We start from the raw sequence: 22,939 nt of genomic DNA on the forward strand, positions 1-22,939 counted from the left end.
CAGCATTAGTTTCAATCACCCCTGTTAGTTTCTCTACTGTGATTACTTTGCACTCAGGTTTTGTGTAAAAAATTTCATGGTTTCTAGTGAATAAATAGTTAGAATTTGGTGCCTGTATATGTTGTTTGTGTCTCACTTCGTCCTCGTCTGCTTAGCGCCATAACCTTTGTTTCTAAGTCATGAACTAACTATATCTAGCTCAGCAACAAGTCTTGTTAAATTGTGGTTTGATGTTTTTTGAGCATCTTGTTGAATTTGGCCTGCCAAATAATTAAATCAGTCAGTGCTGTCGTGGTGGAAGTAAGTCGGGGTAGAATGGAAGTAAACATTAAGTTCATGGGGTACCAACAATAGGCAGATGAAAGGCCATAGAACAAAGGGCTGGTGGAATTGCCAGTTTTAAGCACGTTTGGTTCTCGAAATTTAACACTCGATTCTCTTTTCACCGTTTTCCCGTATGCTTCAGTTGTTTGTTTCTTTAATGCAAGTCGAACCCAACACCAAAGAGGCTTCAGCGCTCCTCCCTAGATGAGCAGGGCACGGTCATGGGAGAGAAGCTGTCCCACCACAAGCAAGGCTCTTACGGCTTCGTAGACTCTTCTGGCATGGAGGCCCTTGAACGTGAGTTGTATGGGGCTGATGGCTTCATCAAATGAATGCTTTTGAAAATTTGTTTTTCTATGATGGCTTTCATCTTGCTCAGAACCTGCCTTGAGCTACAACACATACTTGGCCTGTAGACTATCACTGCCTGTGTGTCCCACATAATGAAGGCACTTTTAACCTCTCTTCATGTAGAATGAAGCACTTCAAATGACATTAGTAGCGTCTTTTTTAAGCAACTTTTGTAAAATTTATATTTCAAAAATCCAGTTATGAAACTCCTGAAGCTGAGTTTGTGCACCAATAACAAGCCGGTCGACTAATTCATTCACCCAATGCTTGAATATAGCTTCTTGCTCGTCCATTCACTTACAAAGTTCAGCATTACAAAGATGGCTAAATAGAGAAAAAAATGTGAGCACAGAAGCAGGGGAAAATGATAGCAGCAGCAAGAGTAGCAGCAGCAGTTGCAGGATTTACAAATTCTTAAAAATATCAAGAATAAAAGCAACCGACCTGTGAAACCAAGGAAGTTCACTTAGTTGCATACTTCAGAATGCTCTCGCTAGGACGGCTTTTATGGCAGGAATCCGGACTGCGTAGAATGCAGCTTGGGAGTGGTTTCTGCAAAGTGCATGCCGAGACCAGCAGGGTAGTCGGTGCCGTGCAGGCACATGTACGATGCAAGAATGATCAGCCAGGTAGTCGCTGCAGCTACCTAGAGGACAGCCAATGCAGCTAGCCTGCGAAACCAAGGAAGTTCACTTAGTTGCATGCTTGAGAATGCAACTGCTGCTGCTACATCTGTAACGGTCATGTGCATCGCTGTTGCTTCGTTAGTTCAACTAATCCAGGCGCCAGGAAGGGGATACAGTTCGTAGTCGACTGGTCTGTATGCTTGTGGAACGAGTTACTGCCTGACGTAGCCACCTCTCTGCTGTGCTTATGTGGGTGTTTTTCTAACCTTCTGCACTGGGCGCAGTAAGTCTAGAACCACAGCGTCCTGCACTCTCCGCGGTTGTATGGGGCTGACGGCCACACAGTTACGAAACTTCTCGAATAACAATAAGAGTCAGTTTTGGCACTTAACTTGGTAGATCAGTAAACAAGGGATACAAATAACTGTAATTGTTCCGCAAATATAGATTTCTGTAATTATTCTCGGGCTAATTCAAAAAGCACTACTGGAAGTCTTTATTTTACACTTTCGCTTGTTTACTTGTTCTTGGCAGTGTCCTTCCTGTGTTTCCTTCCTGCATGAGCTCATTTCATGTGGTTCCTCGTTTGCCAAGTAAAGGAGAGGTGTATCTCACAGGTGTACCTGTGAGATGCAACTTATTTCGATGCAACTTATTTCATTTCTCTTTTGCGGCTTTACACATCTGTGTGGGGAGCAGTGGGCAATATTCACATTCATACTAGTAAAGGTCCCCCCCGCCCCCGCCGGTAGAAAGATCCTGGGTACGAGCCTGCACTTAGGGACTATAATTTAAAAGTTATATATTAAAATTTTAACAATTGCTAGTAATAGTGCTACACAGCATCCAATTTTCTTACTTGTGTTTGGTTATTAAAAAAAAAAAATTAGTGAGCATCAAAGTGTGTCTCCTAGAATAAAGTGTAACTGATGTCACTTGCTTACGTCAATCACTTTGGGTGTCTTCATAAGTTTTGCTACAAGTGTATCTTGTATCTTAAGATCCATGATACTCCCTATGATGTGTTGAAAATAGATACTGATACACATCTTGGTGCATGTATCACGATACAAATACAAGATACACCAGGAGTATCTCAGATACTCATATCTTGGATACTGCCCAGCCCTGAGTGAGATACAGTTGGGGGAAGCAGATTATAGGTGGTGCGACCTTAAGATTAGAAAATTTGCTTGCATAGGACTTAGTTTGCTGATGCATTCATGGTCACATTATATATGTGTAAGTAGGAAAGTGTGTGTGCCCTTGGGCCTAAACACATTGTTGAATACCTGCTTGGCAGGGCTTACGGCAGTTCCGGCTGAAGAACTGGAGCTGTCCCCTCTGGGCGAGGGCTATGTGGAGATTGTGGACCTTCATGACTCTGAGCTGCATCACCCCATGGGTGGCATGGAGACTCAGCCTGAAAAGGACCTGCTGGTCATAGTCAAGAATGGTGGCTCCAAGCTTCCCTCCACCCCAAGGTGTCCACCATCACCTTTGCCGCAGGACGAGGAGAACCACAGGCATGTCTTTGCAGCACTCTTCGGTTTTTGTCTTGTCTGTGCGTGTTTTGTTTTCATTGTTGGAGCAAATGCTGTGATTAGCGGAGCTTGATTCTCATGTCCCTTTTAGTCGCAATTTACAAATTTCTGTAGGCAACTTGTTTTTGATAACTCTGCACAGGGCGGTAAGGGAAAAAAAGCCAAGGATATTCAGTTGCATGCAAATTGAACCCAGTTCTAAGGCGTCTCCATATCACTTCAGCAGAGGATTGATGCAGTTGACAAATTTACTGCAAATTCATTATTCTGCATTCCATCAGCACTGGTGTTTCTTCCCCTCCAAGTACCTGCAGCCAGTGCTAATTGATTTGTGCGTGGGCTTCGAACCGGTGATACAGTTCAGTTCTTCTTGGGAAAAAAATGTAGCACAACGGGCTTTACACTAAATGTATATTTAAATGTTTATTTACCAGGACTTACTAGAAATATATGATGCTTCTACCACCTCAAATATTTTGAAATGTAGTCTGGACTATTGAAGCATACAATTGCTTAACTTTGACTCATCTGCAACTCATCTGCTGACAGTCCAACATAATTTGTGACTGAAGGGACTGCTTGGGGTGTATGAAGGGTGTCTGGCATGATTCTTTTTTGCCAGCTTTTGATGCACATCTCTATCCAGAGTTTTCTGTGCAGTTTCATTTGAGTAGCAAGGAATGGATCTTGACCCGTGTTGGTCCTCTTTCTCCAGGCATCCACTTTGCCATGGCTCTCGGGACCCAGGCACAGAGGAGTGCCATACAGAAACCTTGGTGTACCGCCAGACGGGTGAAGAGCACAGTTTCACACTAACCGTAGCTGATCACCACCACCACCACCGCCACAGCCATGCACACAGTCATGAGGTAAGGCAAAAACTACTTAAGTTAACCCTTTCAGGTGCCATCTAATTCTGTCAGTTGAAAATGAAATTTCAACACATTTCTCGTGTCTTCAGTATCATTAAAGACATGCAACAGCAGTACATAAATTATGAATTTCAAATTTCCTGTGGCACTATGACTCAATGGCTGTGACCTAATACTGCTGAGCACAAGGTTGAAGGTTAAACTCTGTGCGACGACAAACACATTCCAATGGCAATGGGATGAAAAAAAAAAAGCCCTCATTGGCTAAGCTTAGGCACATTAAAGAACCCTTGGTGGTCAAAATTGATCCAGTGCATATCGCATTATAATGGAAATTCTGGCCAATTCTTATGGCTGGTAATTGCATAGTTCTTAAATTAACAGCTTTTAAATGGCCTTTTAGCAGATCGAGCATGTACTTGGCCGAACATGGTGCAAGGTGAATGTGACACGAACACTACAGTGCCCAGGCATGATGGGGCAAGCAGCTTATGTAGGGGTACAAAAAGCTATGTTGGCTCACTAAGGGAGCAATCAGCAGTAGAGTTGCCTGCAAGAACTTTAGCAAACATTGAGTTACCAATTTCGTGCTACCCTGTATGGTACATGCTCAGGTAGTATATTCCACGCACAGGGCCTATATTCGTTACTGCTTCTCACGGATTACAAAGCTGTGTTCTTAATGTGCCATTGTTCACTAGAAATCTCCTTGGAACTGCAGGTGCCATCTTCTATTGCTGCCATGGCCTGGATGGTGATAATTGGTGATGGTCTTCACAACTTTTCTGATGGACTTGCTATTGGTGAGTGCAGAAACTTTCTGCCTGGCCGTTAGTGAAATACAACATAGTTGAAATGGTAGCATTTGCAAAATTGTAAGAAACCATAGTTTAAGTTGTTATTGTAGTACCTCAACTAACTTTAAAGCTTTCGCTGAAGAAGATATTTGTGCAGTTTTGCACAGTCTGCACATTTTTCCTGCTGTGCCGCCAGTGCTAGGCATCAAGAGTGTGCCTCATACAGATGCATCAGCTCTGAGATTCGAGTAACTCTGCAAATGTGCAATTTACTTTCTCCATTTTTGTACTTTAACCCTTTGAGGGTCGATCTTTTTTCACCATATGCGACCGCTCAGGGTTGATTTTTTTTATTAGATTCCAATTCTTCTGAGGGACCTATTTCGAAAAAAATTTACAGTAATTTTTCTAGGGTGACCGTAAAGTGAGAAAAAAATGTTTTGCATTAGTATATATATATATATATACTGTTTATTCATGAATAACAACAATAAAAGAAAGGAAATAAACTTATAAGAATTAAAGATTTGATGCATTGTTATACACATAATCTTAAATGAGAAAATGCACACACGAGAATATTTCACAAGTGTGAAATGTTCCTGCTCTTACACAAATATTTACGTGTACTATAGCATAATCGAACTGAATAGGTGAGCGCACTCAAGAAAACTGTGGTTGTGTGCCCGTCAAAAAAGCAAAATGTGTGACAAACTTCTGCTAATCTTCCGCTAATCTTTATCTTATCGCCAGCCAGAGGCAATTAGTTTTCGCGAGTCTCCAAAAAAAAGAAGGAAAGGAAGCGCACGCACGGCAGCATCCTTCCTATGTGCACCCCTGTGAGCACTAAACGAGTGAGAAACAGGCGGTCGCCCTTTGGGCGATTAGTAACGAGATAGCCATCAGTTTTGCGAGCATAAAAAGCCAAAACCGTCTGCAGAACAAAACCTAAACCGCCGCCCGCCCGCGTGTCCAAATGCGCGAGCGGTATTATATAGACGCTCCAGAGCAAACTAGCTCTAAAACAAACCGTGCAACGAAAACCGAGAAAGGGAGGCGTGAGAAAAAAATTCCCCATATTCCCACATAGTGGCAGCACATGCCATAAAAGAAAGTCAGGAAATTGGTGCGCATTTTAAGCGTACAGACGGCGCCGCAAATATACGGCATCGCCCATTTTTCACTTGTTCGCTGCTCGATATATTTACGTCATTGACCCCAAAGGGTTAATCAACAATGAAATAAGTTGTGTTAGGGAAGAAGCATTTTAGAGACTGACGTAGTAGTTCTGCGGAAACCCGCAAGGTGGAGAGAAGTAATGAATAAAGGGAAAATCGGACATCCACCCGTTCGTAGCAATTGCTACAAAGGAAACCCATACGGGTTCCTCGAAAGAAAAGCCTCATAATTGAAGAAAAATTCGTCCTGGTCCGGGACACAAACCCGGGACCACCGCCTTTCTGGGGCAGCCGCTCTACCATCTGAGCTAACCAGGCGGCTAGCAGATGGCAGGGCGAAGTCGAATTTGTCGACAACACGAAGCAAAGGCAAGAGTTTGACGTAGTAGTTCTGCGGAAACCCGCAAGGTGGAGAGAAGTAATGAATAAAGGGAAAATCAGACATGCACCCATTGTAGCAATTGCTACAAAGGAAACCCATACGGGTTCCTCGAAAGAAAAGCCTCATAGTGGAAGAAAAATTCGTCCCGGACTAGGACAAATTTTTCTTCAACTATGAGGCTTTTCTTTCGAGGAACCCGTATGGGTTTCCTTTGTAGTGATTGCTGCGAATGGGTGGATGTCTGATTTTCCCTTTATTCAAGCATTTTAGAGACGTTAAGCATTATGGTTGGTATTGCAGTTAGCGCACTTTTATTGATTTGGATGAAGAGACTTTGTGCAGATTGCTTATTGATGACTAGTTATCCACATCAGTCCTAGAGACTTGTCATTTTCTAGTTCTATGCAGTGTCATAGGTCTTTCCTCTCCCCACTCCATTTCCAGGTGCAGCATTTGCATCGGGTCTTTCTGGTGGCCTTAGTACAACAATCGCTGTGTTCTGCCATGAACTTCCTCATGAGCTGGGTAAGCAGATGTCTTTGTAACATCTAGTCCAATATTCCAAAACATGTTAGTGCAGATTGATTGGAAGACACAATTGCCATGGTAAGCAGTGCCTCGGCGTCAGCTGTACATGCCGTATTGGTTAGGGGTGTGCGAATACAGAGTCATAGACTTCAGATAGAATATCAAATCGAATGTCACAGAATCACGAAAAGGAATCTAATATCAAATATCAGAAATTTTTACCCAAACTTCTATGCTTACAAATTTTGTGCAAGAAATATGGTGCTGCACAATCTCGGGAGACTACTCGCATTATGCAACATGAATCTGCCTAGCTATTAGGGAAAACACAGGGTAGGCAGGAGATGGAAATTCAAGATGGTAAGCGACACGAGAACAAGGTAAAAGCGGGAGCCACCGTTTTGACAAATGGACTTGTCTTTTTCAAGGCGGCATATGCTTTCTTCGGCACAGTATATTCAGTATACACTCGTTACAACGGACCTGCGTACAACATACTTTTGTATATAACAGATGATATCTAAGCCTTAGTTTGTTCTACTTATTTTAGTAATGCAACGAAGTTCGCTTTTAACGGACCGGGCTACAACCGAAGTTTGCTTTTAACGGACCATGCTACAACCGAAGTTCGCTTTTAACGGACCCGGATACAGCGGACTATCGGCTACAGTGGATGAAGTTAGCGGTAATTTTTGTCAAAATCGGGTGATAAAATGGACTTCAGCCGTGTCGACACAGGCTGGCAGCTCACTTGCGAGGGTCAGCCGACGATCGTGGCTCAATATCAATAGGGAGGAAAGCGGAGAGGAAGCGTGATGTCTTTCACCCGCGAGGCACGGGTGAGAGGCAAGGGAAAAAAATCTGGGGGGTTCTACTCTGGCGGCTGCTGTTAACAGCGCGGCCACATGGGCGCCGTATCTTGAAAGCGATCTGCAATGTGGACAAAATGCGGGCCCGCGTGGGTGCCGTATCTTAAGCGCAATCTGCGATGTGAACAAAGTGCACACTCGCGCGGGCGCCGTATCATGCAAGCAATCTGCGATGTGAACAGACTGCGCACCCGCGTGGGCCTCATATTCAAAGCAATCTACGATGTGGAAAACGTGCACCCAATGCCGGTAGCTTCGTATGTGCTGTGCTTTCGACGTTTAGTGTTTGCGTTGAACTAAGAGACAGCACAAAGGTCAATTCGCTTGCTGCTGCTGCCGTGCTTATCTTGCTTAATTTGCTATCTCAATTGATGCTTCGCCTTTCGGGTGAAACTGGGACTTTTCTTGTTTGTTTTTTACTTTGGACGTTGGTCACTCACTTTTTGCAATAAAGTTGTTAGACATCGTGTTGAAAGTTTCGGAAGTGAGGAGTGTCGAATATTACGGACTTCGGATAAAACAATTTTTTCTCGGATTATCAGGGTCCGTTGTAACGAGAGTTCGCTGTATAGGTAGGGTTCTTCTAAAGGGTAGAAGAGGTAAGGCGGGTGGGTGCGGCAACGACCGAAGGTGTGTCATCAGCGAGGTTGTAGATTTGAGAATAAATTAGTTCTGTACACAAGGTCGTAAGCACAGCACCGCTCTATTACCTGCTTCGCTGGTGGTCGTGGGCTATCGTGTCTCTGATAGAGATAATAAAAGGAGCAGCAGAAAACTGCGCTCGTGGAAAAAGCTTTTACATTACTGAAATGGAATAAATATATAAACGGGAAAAAGAGGAAAGAAAGGAAGGGGGAAAAAAGAAACCACTAAGCAACCAAACTAAGTGTTGCTGCCTATAGCTTGAAATTTAGTATAGCAAATAGATTCTAAAGCTCCATTTGAAATGTTTATGCCTATTAGTTGCAATGTCCTGAAATTATAGATAAAGTATGATTCTCTGTATTTTCTTTCTTGGTCAGAACGGAAATTTGACTGATGAACTTAAACTCTACATCTTACAAATTTATGACCTGGTTGGTTGAAGTGCTCAGCGGTGGCTTTGGGAAGCTTTTTAAGCTGTGTCCACTCGATGTCCATTTAATCTCGCGTTCATTGATTGTCCCGTTTCACCAATAGGTGCTTGAATGTTCCTTCTGTAAGAAAATATAAATCATATCTGAACTTGTACAAGTACGTAACACTAGTTTTGACTTCGTGTATATATATAACTATTTGTGGCGCTTTTAATTTTAATGTCACTTTGAAGGTGCCTGCAGGTTTTGCACCTGGGGTGACAACATGCATTTACTAGGGGGTATGATGTCGGCTGACTTTTGCATGCACTAACATGTCTTTAATGTTTCTGTTGCAGTAATAGGTAACCCTTGGTACATACGGGAACACTTTTCTCAGACGCTCGTTACTTGATAATATGGGGTGGTATTTTCGTAGGATGGTGCTTATGTTTGGGAGCGCGTTAGAATATTTTGTTATAAAGGCTGGTGATCTGTCAGATTCTGGTGTAGGCTGTTTCTTAGCTAATTCCGACTGTCTCTCCAATCTTGACACGACATCATAAGCTCTGTCGGGAGTAACTTGTGGATAGTTTCTTTCTACTAGCATTGTTTTTAAGGTAATTTAGGTGGTGGATATATTTGTTGTCTTCGCTGCAGATTCTTATTCATTTCACTTGTCCGACAAAAATTCCTTGCTTGCAGTGTCACGGGTGATGACTGTTGTAGTCTAAATATCGCTGGCTATCCGTAGGCTTCTGGTAAAGTGTTCTCAGTTTTACGTTTTCTATGTAAACCGTCGTGTCGAGGAAGTTGAATTCACTAGGAGAGTGGTGAGCAGTAAATTACATACTCGGGTGAAACCGATTGAAACGGCTAATCAAGTCGATTAACGCGCTTGTGCCGTGTTCCCATATTATAAATATTTCGTCAATGTAATGCAGATAGGTGTGGGATTTTAAAGAGTAGAATTTTATCAGGTCTGCTTCAAGCTGTCCCATGAAAATGTTCAAACACGTGGGAGCGAATGGTGTTCCCATGCTAGTCCCAAAAATGTGCAGTTAGTGAATAGAATGGAATTCGAAATAGTTCAGTGTTAGAACTAACCTAAGGAGCGATAAGTAAACTTCAGGAGCGTGCGCTTGGGGATTGATTGCAAGGGATCTAGAAACGGCTTCAATTCCTGCACTCATGGGAGTGTTGGTGTAAAGGGCAGAAACATCCAAAGTGACTAGAATAGCGCGGTCGGAAAGGATTTGGTTGGCATTAATGCCGTCGATAATTTGAAGGAAGTGCGGCGTGTCTTGAATGAAAGATGGGAGGGTGGTGGGGATGTTTGACAGGTGGTGATTTAAGAATTTAGATAGTCACTCAGTATGTCTGTTGTTATTAGACAGAATAAGCCGACCTGGGATTTCTGCTGTAGATATTTCTTCTACGGAAACCTCCTCCTGGAACATAAGGTTCCCGTAGAAGAAATACGTTTATATGCTTGTATGTTCCTTCTGTAAGAAACAATAAATCAGTGAAATGGGACAATCAATAAACGTTCGATTAAATGGACATCGCGTGGACACAGCTTAAAAGCTTCCCAAAGCCTTTGCCGAGCATTTCAACCAACCAGATCATAACTTTGATGAACTTAAACTCTACATCTTACAGTCAAATTTCCATTCTGATTGAGAAAGAAAATACAGAGAATCATACCTTATCCATAAGTTTAAGACATTGCAACCATAAACGTTTCAAAGGGAGCTTTAGACTCTATTCGCTATCTAAATTTAAAGCTACAGGCCGCAACACTTCGTTTGGTTGCTTAATGGTTTCCTTTTTTTCCCTTCCTTCCTTTCCTCCTTTTTCGTTTTATTTATGTGTTCATTCTATTTCAGTAATTAAAAAAAAAATCGCAAGCACGGTGTTCTGCCTATCCTTTTATTATCTCTATCAGAGACACGATAACCCACGACCACTAGTGAAGCAGGAAATAGAGGGTTGCTGTGCACATGGCCGTGTCACCAGCCTTGTGCACAGCACTCCTTTATTCTCAATTCTACACCCTCACCGCTGATAAACCTTCGGCCATTGCCGCACACACCCGCCTTAGCCCCTTTCCCCTTTAGAGGAACCCTACCTGTATATGCTCTGCCGAGGAAAGCGTATGTCGCCTTGAAAAGGACAAGTTGACTTGTTGAAACGTTGGCTCCAAATTTTACCTTGTTCTCGTTTTGCTCATTTCCTAGCTATCAGTGACTTAAGTACCTATAGGCAGTGGCGTAGCTAGGTCGTCTGGTACCCGGGGCGCATAGGTTTTCTGTCACCCCCCCCCCCCCCCCCGCCCCGGGTGTAGCCGGCGGAAAGAGGGGTATGTTCAGACGTATATGACACCCCCCCCCCCCACTGGCCTGTTGCACCCGGGGCCCACGGCCCCACGGCCCCCCCTGTTGCTACGCCACTGCCTATAGGGTGTCTACCTACCAAGAAAACCGGTGATTTTCAGGAATTTTGAATAGTCTGGAAATACTGAGGGAAAACTCGGGGGAATTTATGCTTCAATCAGGGAAAATTAGCTATAAAAGTCGCGCTAATGCTAGCTAAGTAACAGAGAAGAATTGTAACAAATCGTCTTTGACGCCGTGTTGTCGGCAGGAGGAGTTGCCAGTGTACAGAACCCTTCGCTGTCCGATTTTCCGAACTTTTTGCCGCGGGCGCTAGTCCGAAACTGCATTAAAGCCACCACCTCCGCCAGATCCGCTGTAGGCCGTAACCACCTCAGCGGCAACGCTAGGCCTAACTGCTTCGACGTTCGCTGTTAAGCTTCTTGCCATTCGGTGCCATGTTTTTCATTGAAAGACTTCGCCACTGTCAGCAATGGCACCGACTTCGCCTTTGTAATCCTAGTGATTGGCTTCGAAGCTCGAAAAGCATGGCACGTTGCATATGCCGGTGCCCAAAAGTCAGCTTCGCCTCATTACAGCAGTATGACGCGGTGAAGCATTTCCTAAGTATTGCGGTGAAGCTTAACAAGTGTGGGAAGGGGCAATTGTCACGGGACACACTACGTATTCCTTAATTATAAACGTGTGCACCCGCCCTCTCCTGTCACAGTACGAGCACCGACATGCCTAATAAGTGTACTGGCAGGGCTTCAGAGCTCTTTCGGACGTGCCTGTTGCGATTTGAGCCCTTAAGGGCAGTAAAAGACATGCATTCATTTCTTTCGCACGTTTTTACGGCCCCTAGGGAGTCCGAAAAATCGGACTTCGACTGTACGACTGACCAAGAGGATGCTTCAAATGGTCCGTGGGGCGAACACATGGTGGAAGGACAAGAGCAGAAAGAACCAACACATCGAGGAATGACTGGGAAATAAAGTGTGCTGCTACTTCTTTTAACCCTTTGAGGGTCTATTTTTTTTCGCCACATGCGACCACCCATGGTCGATTTCTTTTATTGCACATTTAAATTCTTCAGAGGGAGCTATTTCGAAAAAATTTACTGTAATTTTTCTAGGGTGACTTGACTGTAAAGTGAGAAAAAAAAATGTTTGGCGTTGGCATATATGGACTGTTTATTCATGAAAAACAATAAAAAGATAGCAAATAAAGTTGTAAGAATTAAAAAAATTGGCGCATTGTTATACACAATGTGCACACGAGAAAAATACACAAGAAGAATGCACACACGAAAATTTTTTGCAAGTCTCAAGTGTTCCTCTTGCACTAATACTTCTTCAGCGTGTGGTAGTTCTGAAGCATGGCTCCACGCAGAGCGGTTTGTTGCACTCAGCGCACATGTACCTAGTGTCATTGCGATGTTTTTGCTGCCGAGTGGTGTTGGCGCATACGTGGCACCTCCTCTGGGTACTGCTTCCCTGAGCAGCCGTGGGAGGCAACTTCGGAATAAAGTGCCAAAAAAGGAAACTCATGCACGGCGGCATCCTTCGTATGCGGACCCCTGTGAGCAACAACCGAGCGAGTAACAGGCGGTCACCCTTTGAGTGACAAGAACGAGATAGCCATCAGTTCTGCGAGCGAAAGAAGCCGAAACCGCGTGCGGAACAAAACCGAAACTAACCGCCGCGCGCCCGCGAGCGCGCCAATGCCCGAGCGGTAGCAGACGCGCCGGAGCAAAAAAAAAAGCTATACAACGAAAACTGAAAGAGAGACGCGAGAAAAAATTCCATGTATTCCCACATAGTGGCACCACATGTCAGGCAAGAAAAAGTTAGGAAATTAGCGCGCGTTTTAAATGTACCGACGGCGCCGTAAATATACAGCGTCGACCATTTTCGGACCTGTTCGCGGCGCCGTATATTTACGGCATCGACCCTCATTGGGTTAAGGAGCTTGAGCTCAGAAAAAGTCTTGACTGACGCAGAGATGCAGGTGTCCCTCATGCAAACCAAATAAACTCTTTAAAGCAGTTAAACGCAACACTGAGGCGTTGCGCGCGGGCTGAGAGTATGGCAGGACACTTGAGGTTGACTTTCCAGCTGCTGAAAGAGAATCTCACTTGTGACAAAGTTCGGGCCTCATACCAATGAGCTTGCTATCAGTTGATAGAAATGGCTCATATTCGGACATATTTGCTTCTGTATGCATCTTTTTATTTGTATTTGAAATTGTTCAACTTGATTTGCAGTATGCATTACGATTCTTTTTTCAGATATTTTATTCGCTGTGCATTTTATTTTACTGACCCCTTCCCTTCTTTCTTTTTGAATAACATAAGCACTACTGCTTACTATAGAAACTGGATTAAGTCGTTGTGTATTTTTTAACATGCTTACTAGAGTGACAGCATCGGGTGACATGGTGTAAGCCCGTCTTGACATAAAACAATTCTGTGCCACTTGGGGCACCCCTGGAAAAATTGGGGAAATTTGGAAATGTCAACTTGGTACACCTGACCTAGGAATCGAGATGTATAGCATGCTCTACTCTAGAGAACAGCAAATTAATATACCAGCATTGATAACAACTTTTATGACAGGAGATTTATGAGACAATGCCCTTCAGTAGTGAGGCCATTCTGTGATTAGTAGAAAAGGGTTTTAGGGCCTCTTTGAATTGTCAATGTTTGCATGTGCCATTTCGATAGCTTGAGGTCTGTTTCACAGCACACAAGTAAACATGTACCTGTTCAGCATCTGTGCCACCTACATTCGTTATGTTTAACAGCCTTTCTATTACAAATGATAACAAAATATTCTATCAAGTGATGAGACTAGGAATGTCACCGCTGTAGCATAGGTGCAGCTAATAGGACAGGGCCGATTGAAAGCACCGAGCTTATATCATGCATTCTGCCTTTTTTCAAAGATCTAACACACTTTTGCATATAACCCACACATACAATTTCCAGTTAGTCTTCAGAAAAAGAAAACTTGCACTTACAATCAACTAAACAAATAACTGAATAGAACAACATTCCAGTCTGTCTAAAAGCAACTTGTCACAATTGCTGGCTCAAAGCCAGGCTCCAGAAGCAGTGTTATCGTTTTCTTATGACTTTTGCAGTTTTCACTGCTGTTCTTTTGAAATGTAATGCTTTTCAGCGATGCACTGTGCATAGCCATGATGCTGCACCTGATTACCAATTTGCATATGATTTATACCACCAGTTTGTGCCTGAATCTCGAATTTTTAGAGAGCTTTATAGGTGTGAAATTCAACAACTTTGCTGCTGACAAGAGTGAGGAATACCGAGCAGACATCGACAAAGCACAGCATTTTATGAGTCTCTGAAATTGCAGGTGACTTTGCGGTGCTGCTCAAGGCAGGGATGTCGGTGAAGCAGGCGGTATTTTACAACGTGGTGTCATCTGTGCTCTGCCTGTTGGGAATGGCCATTGGCATCTCTCTAGGAAATGTTCACTCGGCATCCTCGTGGATCTTTGCTGGAGTTGGTGGCATGTTCCTTTACATTGCTCTAGTTGACATGGTGAGTATGCTTCCTTGTCCATTTCTTCACCATAATAATGTGCTGTAACTTCCTGGGATGCACCCGCTACAATGGCTTGGTTATATGGAATTCTATGAGGTCATGGCATGGAGCAAGAATTTTTCAGGAGGCGAAGTAGCACTCGCTTTGGCATCCCAATAAAATTATAGGGGAGGGATGGGGGAGGGCACAGTGCTGACACGCCCTTTGTCATACAAGTCCACTCATGGAGAACGGGAGGACACGCATGGCACAATTGCCACAGAGACTCTCCAATTTAAGGCCATCCACCGCTAGCCTCTTCTACGTGTGAATGGATTTACTTATTTCTGATACTGGCGCAAACTTCCCCTAATTTCTCAGCAATGGCACAAACAACAGTCCGCATACTTGTGGCAAATGTAGGAAGCGACAAGACACCTCATCTCATCTTGCTTACCGTTGCAAGCAGTGTGCATACTCATATGTTGACCCACCGAAGTCTGTCTTGGCATGCTTTATGTACTGCACATCACATTCGCTTGCCTTTCTTTTTTTTTTTTTTGCAAATGTAGGCAAGTAGCTGGGACAGCCCAGAAATATTGACAGCAAAGTATGTGGCTACAAAACAGGCCATTTTGGCTTTCCTGGAAGGACTCATCCTTCGCCCCCCTCTAGCTAGTTCGCAGTAATACCGCATCCTCACTATCGCTTACCGAGAGGTGCTTCTCGCAAACATAGTTGAGACATTAGCTTTCAATCTTTGGGATTGCATGAGCCTGCCCTTGCAACCATACATAGTCACTAGATTCTTTGAGGATAATTACCTTTTTCATGGAAGATACACAGCCACTGCTGCATTTTAGCATGAGACATTTCTGCGCCATCCTCAAAAGGCACAGATTTCCAAAATTTGAAATTTGAGCTTGCTATTACATATGTGATTTGTAAATGTGGCATCCATGCAATTCTTCTTCTTTGCAAGGACTACCTCTACAATAATGCCCAATGCCCCCGGGGCAAATGTAGAAACAATGAATAAAGAAATAAATCTAAAGCGCGCACACATGTCTGAGAGACCGGTACTGCCAGTGCAGTGCGGAATCCTGTGGGAACCAAAGACACAAAGCCTGTAAACCGCGAAGAAAACCAGGACAGCTTGCTCATTGGAACTTGTATCCCAACTAATCCAAACTTTACCTCTCTAGGTCACCTAAGCACCCATACACCAGGGTGTCTACCAACCGTGAAAACTGAATTCTCGGGGATTTTTAATCCACAACTTTCACGACTGTAAGGGGTGCCGCCACTTATCCAACATGGCTGTCGATTCGATGATCACCTGCGCAGAGACATCGTTGCCTGTGTTGTTTTGGTCTCTGGCCCACGACAGAATCATTTTGCGCGGCACTGCACTTATCATTCGGGAAGCAGCTCACGCGTGAGTGCATAGTGTCACTTATAAGCCGCCACAGGGTCACAAATGGACTTTCCTAATAATCAATATGTTGGGAAAAGTCAATGACACATTGAGCCAAGCACTTCACTTTCGGTCGCCATCGAGCCTGACTGAAATCTAATTTATATCTGAAATAGTTCCCTTCTGCTGCTTTCGCAAATGAGCCAGTCACGATCGACAAATTTGATCTCAATCGGGCTTGATCGCAATCGTAAGTTCCCGTATAACACCGATCAGATGGGGCACCTTTTATTGCGATAGAGGCCGATCGGTATAGAATTCTTCGATCGCGACTGGTTCTCCTCAGCATCGACCATAAAGAGTATCAATTATACAAACGAAGAATACAAACATTCTTCTTTCGCAAATAGCCTGTTTACATGTATGTCAATGTGAGACTGTCTAGAGGGTGATCGAGTAAGGTTAATTCGGGGGTTTTACCTGCCAAAACAGGCTTTCCGATGCGCCGGTTCACAACCCATTGGCTTTTGGTTGTTTGTACGGAGGAAAACTATGACGGCTTACGACACCTTTTACGGTGCAAGTTTAGTTTCAGCACAGAGCACATGCGATTGCTCTTGTACTTCGTTTCCATTTGTGAAATGCCAAAGTTCAACGGTGATGTTTTAACAAAAACCTTCGCGATTCGCTTTCTGCACATGAAAAAAGTCACGAAGGACAAAGACGACGAAGCACAGCTCGCACATTTTCGCCAGGCAAGTATTCGCTCTATCATCGGATGACTGCTTTCGGCAGTTGCCGTGTGGCAGCGCCACCATCCCTGAAAGTTGCGAATAGTCTGTAAATACTCAGGAAACGCTCAGGGAATTTGTGCTTCTATCAGGAAAAATCAGCTGTAATTTAATTTTATTAAAAGGGAACGAAAGTCGTGGTAATGCTGGCTCGATAACAGAGAGGGAAGAGATCGCAATGAATAGTCTTTGACGCCGTGTCGTCGGCTGGAGGAGTTGCCAGTGTACAGTCAACGATCGACTTCCTGAAAGCGCAGCTTCGTGCTACCACCACATACCCCATAGAGTCTATGTGTAACATCTGAAATTTCGGACGCAAGAACCATGTGCCATCTGATTTTTTTGTCTTTTTGCCATCTCCTCTCACAGTACAGGCACCGATCTGTCTAGTAAGTGTACGGGCAGGTCTTTTCAGATGTGCCTGTGGCGGTTTGAGCCCTTAAAGGCAGTAAAAGACATGCATTCATTTTTTTTCAAACTGCCAGATTTTTCTGAAATTATCACGGCCCCTATGGAGTCCAACAAATCAGACGTTGAATGTACAACTGACCAAGAGGATGCTTCAAATGGTTCGAGGGGCAAACGCATGGTGGAATGAGGACGAGAACAGAAAGGACCTATACGTTGAGGAATGAATGGGAAAGGAAGCTCAAAAAACAGTGTTGGTTGAGGCCGAGCTGCAGGTGTCCCTCATCCAAACCAAAGTAAACGCCTTAAAGCAATGAAACTCAACCCTGAGGCATTGTGCGCGGGCTGAGAGTATGTCAGGAGAGTTGAGGTTGACACAACAGCTGTTGAGAATCTCACATGTGACAAAGTTTGGACCTCATACCAATGAGCTTGCTATAAGTTGATAGAAATAGCTCATATCCACTTCAATCACGGCATCCACATTTGTGGACGCAACCTTTTTTTGCCACTTCTGTGCAGTGATAGCAAGGAATAGAGCAGAAACATTAAGCTTAGGGTAAACTGAACATTCTGATAACCTAAATTACTTCCATTTTACTTCTGTGTGATATGTATCGTTCCAGAGTACCGCTTTAATGAAGGCACTACCATGCTTTATGCGATGTTTAGCGTGGGACATGCCAGTAGTAACCTTGAAATATATTTTTCTTTCTTTCTTGAAATGCTTGAGGCCACTGAATAACTTGTGCATGTAATTCAAGCAAGGGATTTAATCCTTTTTACGAAGAAACGTACCAAGACGCTTTACAATATTCAAACATTCAGTTACCTTCGAATTATGATGATTTGCTTTCACTGGAGTCTCATGCACTATCCATGTTTCACACATGTATCTACAGTCGATAATAATTCGGGACTAAAGGGGATATTCGTAAATATTTTTTTCTGTATGCATCTCTTTTTTATTTGTATTCGAGAACATTCGAGTGGATTTGGAATGAGTTTTAAAATTCTTTTCAAATATATTTTATTCACTGTGCATTTTACTAACTCTCCCTTCCGATTTCTTTTTGAATAACATAAACGCTACTCCTTACTATTCAAATTGGATTAAGCCTTTTTTTTTTTTTTTTAGCATTCTTACTAGAGTGACAGCATCGGGCAACATGGTGTCAACCCGTCTTGACATAAAACGCCGTTCAGTGCCACTCGGAGAATTTTGCGAAGACACTCGAGGATGATGATGAATATAGTGTTTTGTGGCACAAGGGCCAAGTATGACCAAAGAGCGCCAGGCCAATGACACTCTGGGAAAAACCTGGAAAACTCAAATTTGGAAATGTCAACTTGGTAGACACCCGTGCACACTAGTACGAGCAAGGGAATTCGTGGGGCTGGCAGTCATCTGCTCGGGGATACTGTTGGTAGCTTCTTTCAGGGGCAGCGCAGCAGTTTGAGCAGTACTAAGCAATTACTGCTGCTAAAATGTCCGTTGCTTCTGTTTCTTGACATTATTGATTGAAATTGGGGGAAATTGACAAAATATGGGACGTTATCACAATTTTTATGCATCGCACCTGTGACAGAGCACCTAAACGATGGGAACGCACTTGCCATGTCATCTGTCGTGGTGCAATGAAAACTGCATTTCTACTCGCCAAAACAAGATGCAGCCAGACAATTTCCCCTCCTAAAATGTACTTTCTCCGTGAGTCATGGGTTCGATTCGCAGTCACAGTGACTGCATTCTGATGGGGAGCGGAATCCGAAAATACTTATGTACCATGCTTTAGGTGCATGTTAAAGAACCCCACGTGTCAGAATTACCCCCTCCCCCCCCCATTACGGTGTCTCTCGCGACTCTCTGTGCAGTTTCGGGACGACAAACTCTACAATGCAGTCAGAATTGATTCAGCACTTTCCTATACAGTGTCTCTTATAGCCCAAGTGTTAATTTGAGACTTCAAAACCAATGGTCTCATGTCTGTCCTGTTTATTTGTCATAACCAATGCATTAGCGACTGTTTATGTGACGTTCATAACAGAGAAGTATGCAATTGTATTTCTTTAATTGAACTAACAGTGCGAGAGTAAAACTTGGAAACCAGGAAATTTAATTCTCTCAGAGAATGTAATTGGCTCTGTGTTTGAATTGCTGATTTTAACTGAGGTAAAGTAGTGCCAAAGCCCTTTTTTATAACAATTGAGCAGCACTTCAAACCTGGCAAGAACGCCAGGCACCTCCTTTTTCTCACGTCTTGCATTTTCTGTTTGCAGCTTCCAGAGCTGTCGGTGAACCCAAACCATGGCAATGCAAGGGCTGTGCACCAGCTTGGGATTCAGCTGCTGGGCATATCGCTGGGAGTGACCACGATGTTTGTAATTGCCCTGTATGAGCGAGACCTCCAAAGACTTCTGAGCTCTTAGTTTCTTACTCGTCACTATGAGGCATCGGCCAACATGCACCAGCACCAGTGTGGACATGTTATTCACCATTCTTTCAACTCGTTCATCCAGCAACTTGACGCAGTTGCCGATTCTTCCAGTCGAGGCCTCGCATAACTCGACCCACATGAGCAAGATGCCATCGGGGTTGTGCCGCAGAAGTTCCATCAAGCCAGCAGTTCTTGAGCTCCATTGGTTGTGGATAGCCATTTGTCAGAGGTGTGCGCTGCACTTTTGAATCAAGCCCTTGTGCTTGATACGTGTGTGTGTGTGTTGTGCGTGCTGAACAGTGCTGTGTTCATGATTTCGGACTAGTTTGTGAAAGGATAAAAAAAAAATGATACATGGCATTAGCAAGGATGGTGCTTAGGTAATTTATCTGAAGGACATTACATTGTGGTGTGTTCAGCAATACAGTGTGTGCAACTTGATTTTGAAATCCTGTTGAATACCCACATCACGTAATCTGTGCTTGCAAGTTTTGTCTGTATCCTTCCCTTTTTTATTTATTTGTACAATTTCAGTTTCAATGTTGCCTCTATTGACTGATGTCGATTTATCCTTGATGGTAAGATCACCTTGGAAAACTTTCAGATCCTTATTCTCTATACCAGAACAATGTATCAGTAAGACACAATGAGAAAGTCATCAATTCCCAAGTTTTTGTCTTCTGGTGCAATCCTGCATATGGAACGTCAAGTTAGAACAACTTGCAGCGGTACTTCAATATGTATGACACAACTAGGAGCAAAGCTGCTCAACATTTTCCTGCCCCATTTCAACATGCCTTATTTCATTTGTGTTGTTCAGTTCTATTTGCTTTTATCAGTTCTTCAGAACTTTCAAAAATTCAGCTCATCATTTTCATTAATTTATGCAGTGTTTGCTGGCATTTAGTAAAGTACTGTTCGAGTTTATGTATAGTTTTGGTACACTCCCAGCATGTGCGTGTGAACTGTTCATACTCATTATGATTTGCAAGTGGTGGCATTTTTCTTATGTTTTATGCATGCATAGTGACAAGATGTGCTGGTAGTGTTCCTTTGCTTGTTCCTGTTCCGTTTGGTTTGCTTAGGTGAACAGATCGTGGCTTTATTGTTTTGCTGTTTGTTGCCCATAGTTTTTATTTTGCTGTTTGTCTTTTCTGGTGCAGACATGAGTATGTTTGAGTCAAGCACGAGTGTTTGCACTGTACAACATGCGCACCTGTTGTCAATGTGCTTACACCCTCCCACATATGTACTCTGTCCACTGGCAGGCTGTGCTACCTGGACACTTGAGTGGTGCTGTAACGTTTGCAGAGTTTACTGGCTTGCACATTTTATTCTTGACAGCATAGGTTACACAAATTGTTGCTGTTCAGACTGAGCAGCTTTATATAATATACATATATCTTTGATGATACATTTTGCTAATAAAGCCTTTGGGATGCCATTGCATTTGTAGTGCAAAGCTTGGTTTATTCATGGACAAAATTGTTGGCATGCCTGTTTCCAAAGGAGTGACATCACTCCTACTTGCCAAATTAAAAACTGATGTTGATTTAAATGTGCAATCATTGCTTTGTTTACTATGCACCTTTGAAGCAAAGCTTTCTTTGGTTTTCTACTTTTCCACTGCTGCTGCTGCTGTCTTGCACGCTATTTCAGGGGAGTGGTTCAGGGTGTTTATATACGTGGCAGGAGTGTGGCAGAGAGGAAAGGTGGCGCAAGAAACTCGTTTGGACCTTTCCATTGACAGTAACTCAACATCGACGGTCGTCACAATGCCCTCTGGAGTTCCCTGGGTGTTGTCACAATACCTTTCCAACGACTGTAATTATCTGTGACCTCCCCCCCCCCCCCCCCCCCGAAAGCATTGCAGGAACTGCAGCACTTATCTTTGTACTAACATGCAAAAGTCCAGAGGGGAGGTAGATATAATGGTAGGGAGAGGAGCCAGAGAATGGTTAGAAATGATGCAGTCACGAAACAAATGATTAACAGCCTTGCCACCCTTATTTGCAGCTCACATACATAGAGGGAGGGTGGGAGAGGGAAAAGGCAACGTAAGGAGGCAAGAAAACTCTCCTACTAGACATGACAGCGGTTGTGGACAAACAGGATGAAATTAAGTATGAAGTGTGGTACGGTACCTTTCTGCTATTTCTGTAAAAATAAAAGCCGTGCAAATTTGTGAAGTTCATAACCGACGCAGAATGTGTAGACTCAAAGCCACATTAAAGCACTGTAGCATCTGGGCTACACTACGGAAACAGTCGCACATCAAATTCTTTGCTCGCTGCAGTAGCTTCGCGGCTATGGCACTGCTCGAGATCACTGGTTCGATTGCAACCATGGGAGCTGCGTTTATACGGAAGGGTAATACAAAAACGCTCGTGTAGTTAGATTTAGGTGATCGTTCAAAAAAACCCAGGGGGTCAAAATTAAGCCGTACTTTACCACTACGGGTTGCTTCATAATCCAATTGTTTTTGGCACGTACAGCTTCATAATTGAAGTAAAGTTTAACATGTCTGGCACAATGCGATGTGTCATGTGAGGCAATGCCAGTGCTAACCTTCTTGGAAGTTGTGAACAATGACACACAACAATGCCTCGAACGAACACTTCTCGCTGTATGTTCTGTGTACTACTTCGACAAATAGCCGTGGTGCACACAAGGTTGAACATTTCACCGCTCTTGTATTCAGCTAAATGCTGAAGAAATCGTTTACCATCAACATCATCCATAATTATCGTCAAAGCAGATGGCGCAGAAAGCTTCACTTACATGGATTTCCACAGTGCGTGGGATGCACATGATCTTTTAAAAGCTAGTCTTGTCTTTGGTTTGCTACAGGCATTATGAAAGCCTCTCGGCATACCTCGATCGCATTAGACTGCTATAACACTTCAACATTGTGCAGTTGCATTTATGTGTTAATTTTTGGACATGTGCTCCCAACATTTGAAATGAGAGTCAACAAAACTTTTTTGTCAGAATAACATTAATTGTATTTCAGAAATACCTTCCAGACCATAGGCGTTATGGAGGTAAGTGGTGACATGATTTGATTAACTTATTAGCAAGGACAATAGTTGCCATTTCAGCAACGGAATGTAAGCAGCAATACCCTGCAATTGTTGCTGAATAGCGGTCTATCGCAGTTGCTGCGAAATGCTGCCTACCTTGCGGCGAAGGCTGCTGTTGGACATTCCTGAAACAAAACGCTTCAGCTTGCGCTGCTTGGCATTAATTACTGTCGCTCTGCTTATATATATACTTGAACAAAAGGAGGAATAGAGGAGCCAGATTTTTTTCTCTCAAGCCTATATAAAGGGTGTTTCAGCAAACACTTTCAGAATTTTTTTTAATAGCCTTGTGGCAGACAGCGCAATTCCAGTCCATGAGCTGGTCTACTAAAAGAGGCGGACATTACCTGT

General features: G+C 43.5%; 1 protein-coding gene across 11 annotated transcripts in view; it reads left to right on the forward strand.

Annotated features, from left to right (window-relative positions):
* LOC142582328 (zinc transporter ZIP10-like) overlaps positions 1-20,954 on the forward strand; it is a 113,672-nt gene extending 92,718 nt beyond the window's left edge. For all 11 annotated transcript variants that reach the window (XM_075691902.1, XM_075691909.1, XM_075691901.1 and 8 more), the window contains 7 exons: positions 489-621; positions 2,605-2,827; positions 3,561-3,714; positions 4,439-4,520; positions 6,519-6,599; positions 14,282-14,469; positions 19,348-20,954. In XM_075691902.1, coding sequence (XP_075548017.1) covers positions 489-621; positions 2,605-2,827; positions 3,561-3,714; positions 4,439-4,520; positions 6,519-6,599; positions 14,282-14,469; positions 19,348-19,497 — 1,011 coding nt within the window. In that variant the 3' untranslated portion in view covers positions 19,498-20,954. The remainder of the gene's footprint in view (positions 1-488; positions 622-2,604; positions 2,828-3,560; positions 3,715-4,438; positions 4,521-6,518; positions 6,600-14,281; positions 14,470-19,347) is intronic.
* Positions 20,955-22,939: the final 1,985 nt, after the last annotated feature.

This window comes from Dermacentor variabilis, chromosome 5 (assembly GCF_050947875.1).
Source record: "Dermacentor variabilis isolate Ectoservices chromosome 5, ASM5094787v1, whole genome shotgun sequence".
In the NCBI taxonomy this organism is placed as follows: domain Eukaryota; kingdom Metazoa; phylum Arthropoda; class Arachnida; order Ixodida; family Ixodidae; genus Dermacentor; species Dermacentor variabilis.